Below are 18,837 nucleotides of genomic sequence, written 5' to 3'. Positions count from 1 at the left end.
AATCTGTTTTTGCAAAACGGGCATCAGCTCAGAATAGCTGGGGATTTAGGGTTTGCAGCCACCTAAATTTAAAGTTGATTGGCCAACTTCATCCCGATATGAAATGTCACATCGTCTCTTATCAAAAAGCTATCCCCATTAAAACATCCCCCTCCCCCAAATTTCCATAACGGCAAAAGAAAGATGAACATATTGCTAGGAATTTTTCATTCAAGGCTTTAGATCAGGGGTCTTCAAACTATGGCCCTCCAGATGTTCATAGACTACAATTCCCATGAGCCCTACCACTTGGCCATGCTGGCAGAGGCTGATGGGAATTGTAGTCCATGAACATCTGGAGGGCCATAGTTTGAAGACCCCTGCTTTAGATTAAACCTATTTTTATCCTGTTTTTTTAAAAAACAAACCAACCCTGCAGCCCACTAACTATTTTGAATCTACTCCCTCCCCGATTCATAACATAGGCATAAAAATGAAATAAACAGCAATCCCTTATATAGGAGGGGGAAACCGGTTTCTTATTACTTATGTTCAATTGTCAGTGGTGAACCCATGCCCTCTGCAATCAATGGCAGAACACACTTTATCATAGCAATAGTTGTGTTTTTTGGTTGGGGTTGCTTCGCCTGCCTCAGGGTCTGTCACCGTGATGGGGCTGTCTCTCGCAAACACCTCAGTGGATTCTCGCCAGATGCAATCCACTGTCCCCTTGAAGCTATAATTATGACACTTCGGTCTAATCACTTGTGTCGTGTTGCTGAAAATCTGTCGGCTGTTGGAAGTGGCAATCTTTATTTTCAGCGCTGCATCCACTCGGTCCACGACGGTATAAGTGCCGATGCTCCCGTCATCAAAGCCTACGATAATGTTCAAATGCCTCTGGGAAAGAGCAAGGAAAGTCGGGGTTTTGTAGAGGGAACAAGCACCAATGTTTTTGCCATCCGCCAGCCGCATTACAATTAGGATGGAGATGGCCCCGTTATCGTCATCCTCATCAGTAGTGCGAAAACAAATATATACAAGATAGCGCCCGTCTCGAGACAACTTCTGCCTCCAGATTATGCCAGACGCATGGACAATGCGGAGTTTGCCACTGTGAAGGTCAAGGACGTTGATGTTTTCGTCACCACGGGAGATGATTCCCAGCTTTCCATTGGGAGATATTTCAAAGTCCTCCAAAGTCTTCAAAAAAGTATTAGGAAGCTGCACACGTCTGCAGATGACTTCCTCTGTGAGACTCCAGATGTTCACAGTCTCAGTAGATGTTATAAAGACTACGATATCAGGGCAATCTGGAATCAGTTTAATATCGACAATGCTGATACCATCGTCACAACAGAACTTCTTGGTTATACTCCCTGTCCAAAGGCTCACTGCCAGCACTTTATTCTTGGTCATCCCCACGACAAACGTGTTCGCAGTGGTGATAAATGCGTTCTGTAAGGCAACGAGAATATTGCACACTCTGTGGCCCGTGGCCAGCCTCCAAACTCTGGATGCATTTTGCTCACAGAGAGAGATGACAAACTGGTCATTGTGGGTTATCAACAACTGACTTATTCTCTGCCCACTAATGCGGAAGAGATTTTCACCAGAACCTGTGTGCCACACATACTGGCTGCATTTGTCATCGGACGTAACCATCAGCTCTCCAGTGGAAGTTAACACACAGTTTTCGACGAGGCTCTCATGCTTAAACACAGCTTCAATGAACCCGGTGCCAAAGTTCCACTTGTGTATAGCTTCAGACCCATCAAGGGTGTAAATCACTTCACCCCGGGCAGGCAATACCAGTCTTTGGATAGGCTTGCCGGTTTTGTCAATATTGGACATAGCGGTTATGATATCTATATCCCAGATAGAAAGGACACCACTGGTTGATAAGGATAGCAGCATGTTATGGTGATTTGATTTAATTAGTTTGACTATGTTTCCTGAGATTTCTTGTAAGGTTCCCATGCACTGTCCCGTGTCTCTCCTCCAAACAAAAATAGCAGAGGTATTTTCAATCGAAGCAACGATGCAGTCGCCATTTTTGGACAACACGGCTGACACAAAGCGCTCATTGTGTTTCGCTCTAAATTTCTCGGCGATTTTCCACCTGCTGGTATCAAGAAGCTCTATACTGAGGGCCTTACATATTAAAATTGCACTTTGGTCTTCAGCAAGTTCAATATTGACAAATTCGCTGTCCCCTCGCTTGCAGTCAAAGTCATCTGTGAGCTGGGGATTGGTCATTTCCTCGGTGTTCCAAATCGAAAGGCCCCCCTCGTTGTCCACCATCACCATTTCCTGAGCCGTGTCCAGCACAAGGAGGAATTTCACAAACCCACCCGAAAATTCAGAGGTCACGGTGGCCAGCTTGTCTCCGCTGCCTAAATGGAATATTGATGCCGTGTTCAAGTACTGTCCACAGAAGGCGTACATTCCATCCGGGGAACACTGGACACAAGTCACTTCATACCAGCAGTGGAACTGATACAGCGGCCATCCATAGAGCAGATCTATCACAGTAATGTCTTTGCTTGCCTCTAGCCAAGAAAGCGCGTGATTCACTGACAGAGTAAATCCATTTATGAAGCCGCAGCCTATGCCAGCCCCCCCGTGTTTTGATCCCTTAATCTCTACCTCAGACAAAAGGCAGGAATTTAGGTTATCGTAAATCAAGAGTGTGTTCTTTGTTGTAGCTACTACAAGGTACTTTTCATCACTCGTGAGCTTCATGCCTAAGATGACGGACTGTGCAGTTGTAATTTGCCTTAACAGCTGTCGGCTCTCTGCATGCCAGGTACTGATGGAACCATTTTCCAGAGCTACAATCACTGTACTTGGATTAAAGGTAGGCAGGATTTCAGTGACTTGACTGCAATTGGAGGACAGAGGCAGTCTCTCAGGGCTGTAAGTTACATCCATGGAAGAATGCAAGGGAACAATGGAACAATATTTAGGTCCGTCTTTATCACATTCAAGAAGAAGCTGTCTTAGTTTAGGCAAGGAACTCACAACTGGAAGTAGCCTCTGTTGCAATTCTGCAGAGAGCGTGCCTGGATATTTTATCACTTTGTATTTTATGCCACGAAGTGTGGTCGCGAGGAACTTCAGCTCTTTTTCTTGTGAGTAGTTGTAGGCCAACTCCACATCAGCGAGGGCTTTGTCAAACTGCCCTATTTTGATCATGGTATAAAGCCAACTGAAGTTCATAATGACACCGTATAACATGTCATCGGTTTTCCCACATCTTGTCAAATGATGCAAAAGCTCGGTCATTTTCCTGTGGTTGACAAAAAATATGTCAGGCTCTAAAGGGTTACACTGGAACACCCAAGGCTGGTCGGGGGACTGCCTGTCAAACGTCGTCTGATCCATCACACACCTGTCATCATCATTCATGCTTCTACTGTCGCTGTCAAAGCAACCATTCAGATATTGATCTTCCCCATAAAGAGATTTCCTTCTGCCACCTGACCAAACTCCGAGAAAATACTCAGCCACCACAGTGTGCATTTCGTTAACATCCTCCTCATTGTGAAGATACATTTTTTGAGCAATAAGCTGCAGGTGCCTGTTTGCCCACACAAGGAGGGTAACATTTTTAACTTGCCGTTCTATCAGGTATCCTGTTAGTCCCTCTTTAAGCCTCGCGATGTAGATGTACGGTACCCTTAATGGATTCTGTTGCCTGGCACACTCACTCAGTTCCAACATAACAGTATTGTCAAGGGCTAATATATCTTCCAATTCCATTTCACTTAAACCAGATTTGCACATGGTGACGTAGCCCAGGGCTCGCGACAAAAGTCTCGGCCCACAGCTTTTCTCGAGGGACCAAAATGTTTGCTCTATACTATCGTGAACGGTAACACAGAGGGAGGACTCGTTGACGTCTTTGTGAGATCTCCAGTTTCGAACCTCCCGGAAGGTTAAGTTTACAAACATAGGGAGAGTGCATTTTGAAAAAGCTTCGTTGACGTAGATTTGTTGGCCTGACGTGACTTTCCGTTTGACTCTGAGCAGCTGATGCTTGAGAACTTGGCTGCACATTTTCCGGTCCCTAGGCATCAATTCGATATACTTATCTTCGTCATGGATAAGGCACCTCAGTTTTTGCAGGATTCCATGTTTGTTCGGCAGTGTTGAAATGACGATTCGCACAGACCGGGGCAGATGAATCGGGAGCCACCACAGTTTTCTCGCATCGTCGCTATCTGAAAGCTGCTCTATGGCATCGAATATCATAACCAGAGGCCTGTGGAACGACGACTCGTTCAAAAGGTTGATAAACAAGTCCCGGAGATCGTGGATTTTTTTGGGATAGCTTTGGACGAGGCATCGGTAGTTCGTGGCTAACTGCTCACAGATACTCTGAAGCAGGTTCCGAAGGTCTGAACTCATTTCGGTGGATCCCAAAAACCTTATGACGACCACAGGATCAGATTCCGGTCCCATTTCTTCCTTCAGCCAGGCATAGGCCTACAAACACAGAAACAGAATCAAATTAATGTTGGTGCTAGTAATGGAAATCCCAGAAGAAAATATGATAACAACAATAAGAGCCCCTTGGCAAAGAGAAGAAGAAGAAGAGTTTGGATGTATATCCCCCCTTTCTCTCCTGCAGGAGACTCAAAGGGGCTTACAATCTCCTTGCCCTTCCCCCTCACAACAAACACCCTGTGAGGTAGGTGGGGCTGAGAGAGCTCTGAGAAGCTGTGACTAGCCCAAGGTCACCCAGCTGGCATGTGTGGGAGTGTACAGGCTAATCTGAATTCCCCCAGATAAGCCTCCACAGCTGAGGCGGCAGAGCTGGGAATCAAACCCGGTTCCTCCAGATTAGATACACGAGCTCTTAACCTCCTACGCCACTGCTGCTCCTTTACCTTTTACCTATGCTTTTAAACTATTAAAATGTTTGCTTGAATTATAGATCACATACAAACATTAAATAATGGCAGAATGAAGCTCATATATCAAGTTCCCAACATACAGTTGACCTCCAAGCTGCTTATGGTTGGTGCACTCTCTCTGGACTTTCTCCAGCGTTTGGGACTCTTTAGTTTGGAGAGGAGACGTCTGAGGGGGGATATGATTGAAGTCTATAAAATTATGCATGGGGTAGACAATGTTGACAGAGATAAATTTTTCTCTCTTTCTCACAATACTAGAACCAGGGGGCATTCATTGAAAATGCTGGGGGGAAGAATGAGGACTAATAAAAGGAAACACTTCTTCACGCAACGTGTGATTGGTGTTTGGAATATGCTGCCACAGGAGGTGGTGATGGCCACTAACCTGGATAACTTTAAAAGGGGCTTGGACAGATTTATGGAGGAGAAGTCGATTTATGGCTACCAATCTTGATCCTCTTTGATCTGAGATTGCAAATGCCTTAACAGTCCAGGTGCTCGGGAGAAACAGCCGCAGAAGGCCATTGCTTTCACATCCTGCAGGTGAGCTCCCAAAGGCACCTGGTGGGCCACTGTGAGTAGCAGAGAGCTGGACTAGATGGACTCTGGCCTGATCCAGCTGGCTTGTTCTTATGTTCTTATGTTCTTATGTTCTTATGTCCTTGTCTGCTTCTTTTTTCTCCCCTCACTTATTATGGGAGCGTTTACAGGCCAGTACATTGGGTAAATGAATAAGTACAGAAAAGTAACTACTGTCAACTGCATACATGATTCCTTTCCCACTGTAGAGGAATTTCCCCATTTGAGCCTGCCTATCAATTCACATTTGGAGGCTCTTCTTCTGTGCGTCTTCCACAGAAGGGTCTTTTCTATAGTGGACTTGTAGTTACAGAACTGCTTTTATAGCCATAGTCAACCAAAGTATCCGCTGAATTCCATTCTATGCTTGTAACCTTTAAGCAGGGAGGGGCTGTGGTTCAGTGATACAGCATCTACTTTCCTCCAGTTAAAAGGATCTGGGAGCAGGTGGTGAAAGAGACCTCGCGACCTGGGAAAGCCACTCACAGTCAAAGTAGACAATTCAGAACTTGGGAGACCCAGGGGTCTGACTCAGCAGAAAGCAACTTTATGAGTAATAACATGTTAACATCTCTGAAGTGACATTTATCGGCTGTGCACGCAGTGGCCAATCACTGTGTGCCCGTAACTGAGCCCCGGTGTGGCAAACTTCCTTGTATTCACGTACAAAAAAGTTGCTGCATGCGGGGAGCGGAAGTGGTGCATGGCAAACTTCCTTGTACCGACATACAAGGAAGTTGCAGTGCACTTCCTGCTTTTGCTCTCGGCTTTCCCTGTGGAAAGCAAGAGCCCTTCAGGCCTGCGTCTGCTACGGAGGGATGGAGAGGAGGCAAGCCACAGTTTTCTTCTGATATGTGACTGTTGTTGAATTTGATTATATACTTTTATCATGTTGCATTTTCTTATTTTATTTATTTATTTATTTATTTATTCATTCATTCATTCATTCATTCATTCATTCATTCATTCATTCATTCATTCATTCATTCATTCATTCATTCATTCATTCAATTTATATCCCACCCTTCCCAATAGGGCTCAGGGCAGCAAACATCATATAAAACAACTAAAACAATACAACAACCACATCGATTAAAACTGTAGCAGCAAACACCAAAACGATACAAGATGGCGATAACACCCCATAATAATAGGCACTCAAGGGAGGTCACGGTGTTCCGATCTGGCCAGCTGGCAAGATATAAAAGCCTGGCGGAAAAGCTCGGTCTTACAGGCCCTGCGGAACTCACCAATGTCCCACACGGCCCTGATCTCATTTAGGAGCTCATTCCACCAGGTAGGGGCCAGGGTCAAAAAGGCCCTGGCCCTAGTAGTGGCTAGCCGAACCTGTCTAGGGCCGGAATTTTAAAGTAGACTGGACAGCTTTTTTTGGAAACCAAAAGGGTGGAGATTGGATCCAACCCACTTTTTCACTAGAGAAAAAAGGAGGAGGGGTCCCTTTGATCACCAAAAAAGGTTTTGCTGTCAATCATGCGATCTGCATGGACAAAAGCCATGTGAGACCCTGGCTGTCACTCACCAAGACTGATCAAAAAAGCTGTCTGAATCCAACGCAAGGTAAACATTTCTAAATAGACCAAGTACTATGTTAAGACGATAACAGTACAACAAATACACAGAGGGGTTGGCATGCATTTACCTTTCTTGCTACTTCGGCTAATAAAAAGGTTTTCCCCGTGCATGGTCCTCCATATATGATAAGAGGGTTAATGTGGCCCATTTTCCTAGGCAGAATGTATTTGTGCATAATGTTCAAAGCATCACACTTGTATTCATAGAATGAAGAGTATGTTCTACAAAGTGAGGAATGCTGAAGGATTTCCCCATAGAGCCAGTCTCTTTCGATGTCAAAATTCTGTTGCACAGTTGCTTGGATGATATCCACCATATCTTCGTAGAACTGTTTACCAAGCCCTTCAATGTAGTGGTTCTCCACTTCTTGAGTGTAGCCGTGCTTGATGTCACAGTGGGTGACAGAAGTGTAGACTCGTAGATTGGAGGAAGCAACGATGGTTGGAACAAATTCATCCCTGAGTTTGACAAGTTTCTCAAGAGCTTCTGTGTCTCGTGCCGATTTTCCACCAGCGTGAAGAACGTCCATGTATTTCTCCATATCTGGGATTTTAACAAAACGTTCTATGTTCGCAATCTTCCGGATGTAGCAAACACACTTCTTTAGGAAAGCAGGGGTCTGTTTGCCTAAGGCAAAATCAAATTCATCTTCGACAGCTGGGAGGGAATAAAAAGAATACAAGGAAATCTGAAGTTCCTATATAGCAGATTGTCAAATGGCTCTGGGGCATTTTAATCTGCGAATGACCACATAAGCCTTCTCCATCCCTTCCCCTGCTTTCTGTTGCAGGTATTGGGACGGGAGCCCTGCAAAGGAGGAACTGCATTCCCCAATCTCTTAGTCATGCAAGAACATAATTAAGGGACAGAAACTTAGAAACTGCTGCTTATGAAATGTAAGGTTAACAGTTACAATTCAAATGTATGGAAAACGTTTCCCTTTTTTTTAACATACTTGATTGCTCCCAGATATAAGCTATAGCTGGTTATCAGCACACAACTGTACACCGTGCACCTTCCCTGAAACGTTTACCCGAGGAAAGGTATCTCTTGGCTTGACTGTGTTTCATCTTTCCTTTTTCGTACAGCATCTTCACGGCTGTCTTAAATATCACCTTAATCTCTTCTGATATTTCCTGCCATTTGCTCTGGTTGCCGGGATTGGAAGATGCTTCCACCTTTAAAACAACAAGACATCATTACACCCAGCTGTCAGCTGTAGCATCTGCATATTTGTAAACAACCAGCGTCACATTTAAGGAAGCAACCAACACCATATTAAAACAAAACAGCCGAAACAATACGATGACATTCCCCTAGAACTACCTGTATTCATGCATTTTATTTCACTGTGAAACAGGATTTCAATGCATAATGTCTGGAATACAATGGAGCAAGTAACATTGTAATAAAGCATGTCCAGAATATGCAAGGGCTGGTTTATATGTGCAGGTTTTTTACTTGATGTCTGCAGACAAAATAGTGCCTCAAATCATTTGATATACAATGTTTTTCAATGGAAGTAGTTAACATTTTCGACTGCTGCTTGTCAAGCAGACTAAAATCAACACTGGCTTGACACACGCAGTAGAATGGGCTGTGAAAGCATGTCATGTAACGGTGTGTGTTAATTCAGACTATAATGAGAGATATCACTTGAAAGCTCACCATTTGAGGAACAGTCCTTAAAGAGGCCAATATGAATAAAATATTCATATTGTGAACCAATATGAATAAAATATTCAGATAAATCTACAAATTTTCAAAAAGGATATCGGACAGAAAAAGTGCAGAGAAGGGCAACGAGGATGATTGAGGGACTGGAGCACCTTCCTTATGAGGAGAGACTGCAGCGTTTGGGACTCTTTAGTTTGGAGAGGAGACGTCTGAAGGGGGATATGATTGAAGTCTATAAAATTATGCATGGGATAGAAAATGTTAACAGAGAGAAATTTTTCTCTCTTTCTCACAAGACTAGAACCAGGGGGCATACATTGAAAATGCTGGGGGGAAGAATTAGGATGAATAAAAGGAAACATTTCTTCATGCAACGTGTGATTGGTGTTTGGAATATGCTGCCACAGAAGGTGGTGATGGCCACTAACCTGAATAGTTTTAAAAGGGGCTTGGACAGATTTATGGAGGAGAAGTCGATCTATGGCTACTAATCTTGATCCTCCTTGATCTCAGATTTCAAATGCCTTAGCAGACCAGGTGCTCGGGAGCAGCAGCAGCAGATGGCCATTGCTTTCACATCCTGCATGTGAGCTCCCAAAGGCACCTGGTGGGCCATTGCGAGTAGCAGAGTGCTGGACTAGATGGACTCTGGTCTGATCCAGCAGGCTCTGTCTTATGTTCTTACGTTACAATAATCTTGCCATCTAAAATATAAGCTTCAAAATAATAGCAAAAATATCCACCCAGCACAAGAATCTACAAATCCTTCGAGGAAACAAGCATTTTAGTGAATGCCAAGTCGGAATAGAAAGAATAGAGGGGGAAACACATTCTGACCCCATATTTTTTTGGGTGACACTCCCATCATTTTGTATGAAAGGATGCAGAATTGTTCAAATGTTGGCTGATGTTTCCTCTTGAAATTAGACTTCTGCAACTTGGTCTACTCAGGGATGCCCTTGGACCTGCTCTAGAAGCTCCAACTGGCTTAGAATGCAGCACTGAGGGTCCTGACAGGGAGACCCGTGGCAGGCACACATTCAACCAGTGCTCTGCCAGTGGCACTGGCTCCGGGTGGAGAACTGGATCAAGTTCAAGGTGCTTCTACCTACAGACAAAGCCCTAAGTGGTCAGGGACCTGCATACCTCAAGGACTGCCTCTCCTGGTACATTTACCAAAGAGCCAGTAGACGGGGAGTAATAATCTGCTGGTGGTCCCTGGCCCCACAGAGGTTTGGTTAGCCTCAGCCAGGGATCAAAATACAACAGAAGTCAGCCCATACAGCTGAGGTTTACAAGGCAAACCCTTGGATATGCTGTTCGAGATTGAGGAGGGAAAATGCCATCAAGTCACAGACAATTTAAGAACATAAGAACATAAGAACAAGCCAGCTGGATCAGACCAGAGTCCATCTAGTCCAGCTCTCTGCTACTCGCAGTGGCCCACCAGGTGCCTTTGGGAGCTCACCTGCAGGAGGTGAAAGCAATGGCCTTCTGCGGCTGTTTCTCCCGAGCACCTGGACTGTTAAGGCATTTGCAATCTCAGATCCAAGAGGATCAAGATTGGGAGCCATAGATCGAAATTTATAGCAATACCGTCAGCTTTTCTGGATAGAAGACATTCACATGTGGTTTGCCATTGCCTACGTCTGGGTAGCAATCCTGCACTTCCCCAGAAGACTCCCATCCATTTTTTTTTACTTAAAAAACATATATTTATATCCCACCTTATACCAAAGTCTCTAGGCAGCTTACATAGGTTCAAAACGATAAAACGTTGCAATAAAACATCATAAATAAACTATGACAATTAGAATAAAACAACAAAAAACATATAAAACTAACCCCCAACCCCTACTCCCCCAGACCTGCCACACTCCCCAAACCAGCAGTTACAACAGGGAGTTTCCAAGGAGGCCAGACAAATGGCTGGGGAAAGAGAAAGGTCTTCGCCATGCACCTAAACCCATAAAGGCGAATCTCCCAGGGGAGACTGTCCCATGTATTAACTAAAGTCAACCCGGCTTACAGTCTGAGATCTGATGAAATATGGCTAGTCTGGGCCTTCCAGGTCAGGCCAGAGATTGGTAATCTGTAAGGCAGCAGAATAGGAGCGCACACCATCAACCAAAGGTAATTATACGCTGGCACTCTGCACTGCAGTGAGCATATGGTTCCTGCAAGGCAGAGATTGTTGTGTTGACACCATTAAAGCTGCATGGCCGGAGATCCCCGATGCCCTGCGGTTTGCAAGAGTGGGGAAGCTGTGAGGTTTCCCTCTCACTGTGGGGCCTCCCTCCTAACGGCTGGCTCCAATGTCAAGATCAAGGATTGCCTGTTTTGGTTTTTTTAAAGGTAATGTCGATACTGCTGATGTCGATCTTGTGGAGGCTGCTTTTATGGTTTTTGAATTTTAAGGGAAATGCCTGAGAGGAGGGGGGGGGGATCCTGTGAGGGATCAACAGCCGGTTTTCCCATAAAATGCAAAAGCCATGAAAGCAGATATCGATATAAGTGATATCAACATTACCTTCAAAGGGTAACATCGATCTTCCTTTTTGACTGGAGGAAAGATTGGAACTGGAGGCAGGCAAGACTCTGGACTGGACCAATGTGGGGTCAGGCGGCCACGGGCAGCGTGGCAGAGTGGGGCCGCTCCTTGTGTTGGGAAATGTGAGAGATCCCACTGTGGGAGTAGGAGCACCACAGAAAACACTCTGTGCATAATGGGCCCCTGTTGTGCCAAGCAAATATCTGGATAGGGTTGGGCTAGCGCAGCGATGGCGAACCTTCTTGAGATCGAGTGCCCAAATTGCAGCCCAAAACCCACTTATTTATCGCAAAGTGCCAACACGATAATTTAACCTGAATACTGAGGTTTTCGTTTACTCAGGAGTAAGCTTGGTGGTAGTCGATGGCTTTGCTTTGAAGCAACCATGCAACTCTTCCAAAAGGTGAATCACGACCCTAAGAGGGTTTACTCAGAAGCAAGCCCCATTGCCAGCAACCGAGCTTACTCCCAGGTAAAGGATCACGCTTTAGTTTAACAGTGCTTAACAGTTTAACAGCACTACACTACTTCCCCAAAACTAGGTCTTAGGTTTAATGCTAATAATCGAGCCCAGTGGCCCAGGCCAGCCTAGATGTGGGGGGCGGGGGGCACTCTGTTTGCGTGTGGCCACAGAGAGGGCTCTGAGTGCCACCTCTGGCACCCGTGCCATAGGTTCGCCATCACTGGGCTAGCATCTCCATTCTGCCATGGAAGCTTATCAAGTGACTTTGGGTCAGTCACTTCCTCTCAGCCTAACCTACCTCACACAAATGTTATTGTAAGAATAAAATGGAGGAGGGGAGGATGATGTAAACTGCCCTGAGCTCTAGGGAGGAAGAGCCGGATAAAAACATATTAAGCCAATAACCACTCAGATCCAGATCTGCAGTATGTTATTATCTGGGTTCAGGTTCCCCAAAGTTGCATGCAAAAGTCTGCACAAGAGATTCTCCAGGCAGAATGCACTTGTTTACCGTTTAAGACGTTAAAGGCCAGGCTCCTTATTTCTGATCTCAGCCTCAGGCCTTGAAATTCCTGCTGACCTGTTGGTCAACTGCATGTGATTCTGGAGTTCCGCGACTGCAATTCCAAGCTGAGCATTCGTCTCTAGAAAGAAACTGGGTGTTGGAGGAGGGGGCTGATATGGATGGCGGTTGACAAGTCAGGGAAATTTGTTTTAAAACTCTTTTCCCCACACTCAGGTGCTTTCTACACAAACCTTGTCAAACGTTTCCAGGCAGGGAAAGAAAACCCTTTCTCCACAGAGTTCCGCATTGTTTTCACCTGCAAACGTTTTATTTGCAGCCTCAAAACGTGTGTAATGAATCCCGTTTTAAAACGCTTCTTGGGCTGAAACTTTTTGAAAATGTTTCTTTGGTTGCTATGTGATCTATTGACGACTTTTTTTCACACGTCTCTACTTCGCTATACGTCCTCCTCAGCGTCATTTTCCACGCTCACTCCATCTACCCTCACCTACTTATTTGCAGCATTTTTGTTTTTTAAATTTTTGTTGTGAAGGCCAGTCTTCGACGTATGGAGTGCACAAGGAGTAGAGGATTGCAGAATGAGGCTTTGAAGCAGTGAAGCATCAATACAACACAGAATTTAAAAAAAAGGGGGGGGGGAGGAATAAAATCTTGTAATGGCCGCCACAGATCATTTTGAGGGGGTGAGTGCAGACATACACCATTGTTAAGGGGGCGGGGGATTGAAAATGTTATAGAAACGTTTTAGGTCAGGGGTAGGGAACCTGCGGCTCTCCAGATGTTCAGGAGCTACAATTCCCATCAGCCCCTGCCAGCATGGCCAATTGGCCATGCTGACAGAGGCTGATGGGAATTGTAGTTCCTGAACATCTGGAGAGCCGCAGGTTCCCTACCCCTGGTCTATATGTCTTGAAAATACCATCCCAACCCACTGGCTGCTTTAAAAACTATTAAGTTTACCTACCTACCTACCTACCTACCTACCTACCTACCTACCTACCTACCTACCTACCTACCTACCTACCTACCTACCTACCTACCTACCTACCTACCTACCTACCTACCTACCTACCTACCTACCTACCTACCTACCTACCAACCAACCACCCACCCACCCACCCACCCACCACAAATACAAGAAAGCAGGCAAAGCACAAGCAACTTTTTTCCTACTGGGGCTTAAAGAACCCCCGAGAAGCGGCATTTCCAATTGAGGAGACAGCGGCCCTTTCCGCACTACAGAAAGGGCACCCCTGCACTGGCAGGAATTCTGCCGGTGGAGGGGTGGGGGCCGTTCGCACGGGAGCGTGCGAGCGGCCCCCGCAGAGGCCGGCGCAGGAGAGGCGGCTCCGTGCGGAGCCGCCTCTTCCCCGTCCCCCCCCACTTACCTCGTCGTCCTGGTTGCCCTGCTGGACTCCTAAGACCCACCCACGCTGCACTCCGACCTCCAGTCTGGTAGAGCGACGCAGGACGATGAGGTGAGTGTGTGTGTGTGTGTGGGGGGGGAACGGGGAAAACAGCGTGTTCCCGGCGGTGCCGTTTGCACCGGGCCGGCGGGAACACGCTGTTTTCCAAAAACCTCCCTCTGATGGCGCCCTGGGGGTGGTGGAGGGGAGTCAGGTCGGTGCTGCTGCATTTCAGCAGCGCCGCCTGTGCGAACGGCTCCCTGGGGACGGTGTTTTTGCCGTCCCCAGGGCACCGTATTTGGCGGAAAGGGCCAGCATGAGAGAAGAGGTAAACATACTCCTTTCTCAGTGCTGTGGCCCATCCCAAGGACTGTGTTTCAGAGCCAAGGAACACACCTAGACTGTCAGGTATGGAGCTCCAGCGTTCTGTGTAGTTTGGCCTTCCATATCAAATGGAACTGATGACAAGTATTCTTGCTTATACAGTAAAAGACCTCCAGCAAAATGCTCTTTTTGTGTTTGTCTATCAACACAAGTAATTTCTCACTAAGAAGCGTTCATTTTGAAATCTGGAGGGATTTAGCTTGGCGCTGCATATTAATACCTCCCTTTGCGCCTATCTGTTTATATATTGCAACCGTTCACTAAGAGTTTTGAACAGCTTTGTTGTGGGCTCCTGTTCTGTTTCACTAATGGGCCTTGTTGCTGTAGCTGAGAAAGAGGATAATTTATTCTCATTTATGTCCTTTAAATTATTGGCTGTTCTCCTGAGTTCTAGGATGGGTGCCAACTGGAAACGGTATGGATCTTTGTGTGTGTTGTGGACTTTTGCCAGTCTAGAACTGGACGGCAATCAACAATTCATTTTGCCCAGCAGCTGCTAGGTAGAATGCATCCCTATCTCTCTGATCCAGGGCAGCATCTGAACCTTCTTATTCCTGGTAGTCAAATCGTGCCCCTAAAAGTCCTTGCAGCTCTTGATTCCTGAGGCAGGAACTGGGAGGAGGGAATGAGAGGATGCTGCCATATGGCCAGCAGGTACAGGATCAGGTTAAAAGAGGACAGCAGCATTGTGAGATGCCTGTACGTAAGGGCAGATCTGCCCTGCTAACTTGTATCAGTTTTATATTGGTTTAACTTTCAATAAAGGCTTTGCATGCATGCATGCAAATTGATAAAACTTTCATAGCTTTCTCCAAGGAATTTTGGGAACAGCTATTTGGTTAGGGACTTGAGTATCATGTTGGAGGATACTCTGGATAGCAGATCTCTCTATTCGGACACTACATTTTGGCATGCCAACTGCATGTAATGGGACAGCATGCTATGTGTGATCCTCCTAAAACAGTGGTGGCGAACCTATGGAACGGGTGCCAGAGGTGGCACTCAGAGCGTGCACACACATCTAGGCTGGCCTGGGCATGATCCTTTACCTGGGAGTAAGCTCAGTTGCTGGCAATGGGGCTTGCTTCTGAGTAAGCCCTCCTAGGGTTGTGATTCACCCATTTGAAGTGTTGCATGGTTGCTTCACCAAGCTTACTCCTGAATAATGTGCGCCTTGGAGCCAACCATTTTCTCTAAACTAAAACCTCAATATTCAGGTTAAATTGCTGCGTTGGCCCTTTGTGATAAATAAGTGGGTTTTGGGTTGCAATTTGGGCACTTGGTCTCGAAAAGGTTCACCATCACTGTCCTAATATGTACAATTGCCATTCTGTGTGAATAGGGCAAAGCACCTATCAGTAGTGTCGCTTCCACAGGGCGGGGACAAATGCCCCGGGCAGGCCCCCATTCAGTTACGTGGTGGTGGTGGGGAAATAGCCCCCCACACCCCTTCCCCCCTCAGCCAGCCGCGGCCCCACCAGGATGCCATTTTGTCCCGGGAGTCATTTTCCCCTGCTACGTCTCTGGCACCTATGCTCTCTGTGTGTATAGCTTCGGTATGAACAAACACATTCTTCTCAAAAACAAAACATAGCAAAAACCCCTGGGATCTCATTCACATGTCCTGAAGTTATATGTGAATGGAAAATACACACGTTGTGCCATCCATACAAAATGGTGACCTCTTGTTAGCCAGAATTGGCCAGAATTAGACATCTGCAAAAGAGCAGAAGAATGCACTGCGTGTTGACTGAGTGTGCAGATGGGTAGATTGGGCATGAGTGCGCTGACTTGGGCCCTATCTCATCACCTGGGCAACTGTTAACACAATTTTAAGCGCACAGCATGCAGACAACAGCTTTAATCGGTATCACTCATAGATAATTTACCATACTGGGATTGCTCTTCGGCATTTCAGATTTCTGTCTGAGGTAATATGTTGGCGGCACTGCATTCTCATCTCGGCAGTACCACTCTTCCAAAATCTTTGTTTCCATCTTGGCTTCAACGGCAGCATCAAGAATCATTTCAAATTCTGAAGATTCCACTTCTCCCGGAATCCGGATGCCTCCATATTTTTCTCCTAAAAGTCCCTGTGGACGTGTAGGAGAGGGTAAGGTTTAGTAATGGTGTTAAAGATAAATTGAAGGCTGATTAGATATAAAATAAATATGGCTGCATCCTAGTCTGGTCACTTATCAGTTTCTATAAAAAAAATTTAATAACTATAGTTGGATCCAACCAATATTTTTGTTCAATTTCACTCGGCTGCACTATTTACTTCACACATGGCTTTTGAGCTTGCAGGCACCATAATCCCAGCACAGCCTGTTTTGTGGTTGAAGTGCTCCATTTCACCTGTGAAAAAGTTGGTTGGATCCAACCTTATCATTTGCATTAAATAATCATACTCTTTACTAATTCAGGTATCAGTGGAAACAACGACGAATTTACAGCTGCAATTCTGTGTGCAATTTTTAGCGCGTACACCCCACTGTACCAAAGTGAACATATTTCTGAATGCAGGTGCATCTGATTAGACTATCTGGCGGTAATCCTACATATACCTGGGAATGAACTCCCCTGAACATACTGCGACAATTCCAAGCAAATATACATAGAACTGAGCTAAATGTCTGAAATTGATGCAATTTCATGAAAACTGCAGAATATCGTCACAGAGGGCTTCTTTCCTTCTAGTGCCGTTCTGAATGTGATGGGACTTTTGCCTACTCATAACCGGTTTTGCAATGAATGATTTATTTCGTGATCATGGTGTCTCCCTTGCCAGGTAAGCATATTTATTTTATTCAACGGATACTCTATATGCGTGTTCGCTGGCAGTGTCGGAAGCTGTTAGCTGAGAGGGACTGATGGGTGGCTCCTGAATAGTTGAGTTCATCAGAGCAGAAATAGAGGAAGGGAAGAGAGGGGGGCCAAGTGGCCAGCCACTGTGAGAGGCTATGAACTGTGTTTGTATAAGGGTACATCTACACTTCAACTGTTACACTGGTTTTATACCACTTACCTGTCGTAGCATTCCGTCCAATTTGGATACTGTAATTTGGTAAGAATTCTCTGTGATACCAGAGGACTAAGTGGACATTTGTGAGGGAACTTTTCTGTCAGGTTCTCATGGGAACTAATTTTTAATTATTTCTCAGCATAGCGCCAAGGGGACGAGGGGTGCGCAACGCACTGGGTGTGCACCCCTGCAAGAGTGTGGTGAGGGCATACCAGGGGCATGGCAGGGGTGTTTCGAGGCATTCAGGGGGCATTCCAGGGCAGGGTGGGGACTTGGCAAGGGTGCAGGGCACACACTCCACCCCTGGCACTCGGTCTCTAAAAGGTTCACCATCTCTGGGTTAGTATCTACATTCATTTTTCTGGTGGGGAATCGACCACAGAGCAGATTTTCCTAGAATGTGGGAATTGCATGGTTTGAATTATTTGCTGTCCTAAGAAAATAACTTATTGCATGTAAAAAATGAACACGTCAGGGAAAAAGTTAGCTTAGACATTTTCGTCTTGACTTGCTTGTTTTTTACGTGCAGGGAAGGGCAGGAAGGAGATTGCAAAAATAGTGCAAGGCTGAAATTATTCAGGATAGATTTAAATAAATAGTGCAATCATATTCCAAGTGATATAGTGCAACCCTATTCCTTTTAAATAGTGCAATCCCATTCCTTTTGAATCCATTGAAGTCTATGGGCTTAGAGGGGTATAACTCCAGTTAGGATTGCGGTGTTAAGCACATGTAAAAGATTTATAACGTCAATGTCTTCTTTTAATGAAATGTAGAAAGCCCATCCAAAAAGCATGCATAAAATAAAGATATTTTATGCATGCACTTATCCTGGTGTGCTCAGATTATTTATATATTGAAAGCAATAGGCTCTCTGGATGTCTACCTTAATATCCCTTCATGTCACATATTTAAATTTTTACAGCTTTTCAGTCAAGAAGATTATTTATTTAATCGTATCTAATTTCTCCCAGCTTGCAAACATAAAATTAGGCCAGAGGGCTTCATCTTCTTCCCAATTTGCTGCAACATTGTAAATTCTCGACAATTTGTTTTTCATCTTCAAACACTCGTGAAACAATAGGAAAGAGTGGAAATTAGTTTCACCCTCCGCTTGCACCCAACGTTTTGCGGGCTGGTGAAGGGATTCTCGCTATCTTCGTTTGCCGAAGGCTGCCCCTCTGCAGGCTCTGCAGGCTCCAATCCTGGGCACTTTTTCAGTCCACAAAGTACATAGTTGTACTCAGCTGGTCTTGCCGAATCTGGCAATATATAGTTTTCCTAGTTTTTAAAAAAATTCAATGAGCTATCCTTGCAGATACGCAGACACACATAAGTGAATCAGCCAATTGGAAAACTCCTATTGAAATCATTGGGGCTACAGCGGACAGGTGTAGGAGCCAGGAAACAAATCTTCATGTGTAGGAGCCAGGAAACAAATCCAGTTCACCAGATAAGAGTCCGCTGCTTAGATGGAGAAAAGCGGGGAATCAAACCGGGTTCTCCAGATTAGAGTCGCCTCCTCTTAACCACCACACCACACTGGCACTAGAGGGAAATTGGCCAAGATGGAGTGAACAGCCTTGCTCAATAGAGTCCTTTACCAATAAACTGAAAAGCATAAATTCAGTGGTGCTTTCCCGGCATAGACGCTGTGGTGGGAAATGCTTCGTTTACTGAATGTTGCCAAGTCACTGTGCTTGCCAGGAAAAAAAAAAAACCTAGGAATCTT

General features: G+C 45.4%; 1 protein-coding gene across 3 annotated transcripts in view; it reads right to left on the bottom strand.

The window, feature by feature from the left end:
* Positions 1 to 315: 315 nt before the first annotated feature.
* Positions 316 to 18,837, bottom strand: part of NWD2 (NACHT and WD repeat domain containing 2) — a 97,297-nt gene continuing 78,775 nt past the window's right edge. For 2 of the 3 annotated variants that reach the window (XM_048509175.1, XM_048509176.1), the window contains 4 exons: positions 15,970 to 16,173; positions 8,107 to 8,251; positions 7,141 to 7,730; positions 316 to 4,470 (listed from right to left, as the gene is read on the bottom strand). In XM_048509175.1, coding sequence (XP_048365132.1) covers positions 532 to 4,470; positions 7,141 to 7,730; positions 8,107 to 8,251; positions 15,970 to 16,173 — 4,878 coding nt within the window. In that variant the 3' untranslated portion in view covers positions 316 to 531. Of the gene's footprint in view, positions 4,471 to 7,140; positions 7,731 to 8,028; positions 8,252 to 15,969; positions 16,174 to 18,837 lie in introns of those variants that run through there. The other variant, XM_048509177.1, reaches the window with a different exon arrangement.

The sequence above is a fragment of the Sphaerodactylus townsendi genome, linkage group LG10 (assembly GCF_021028975.2).
Source record: "Sphaerodactylus townsendi isolate TG3544 linkage group LG10, MPM_Stown_v2.3, whole genome shotgun sequence".
In the NCBI taxonomy this organism is placed as follows: Eukaryota; Metazoa; Chordata; class Lepidosauria; order Squamata; family Sphaerodactylidae; genus Sphaerodactylus; species Sphaerodactylus townsendi.
Note: the sequence above shows the minus strand (reverse complement) of the source record. Positions and strands in the feature narration are given on the sequence as shown.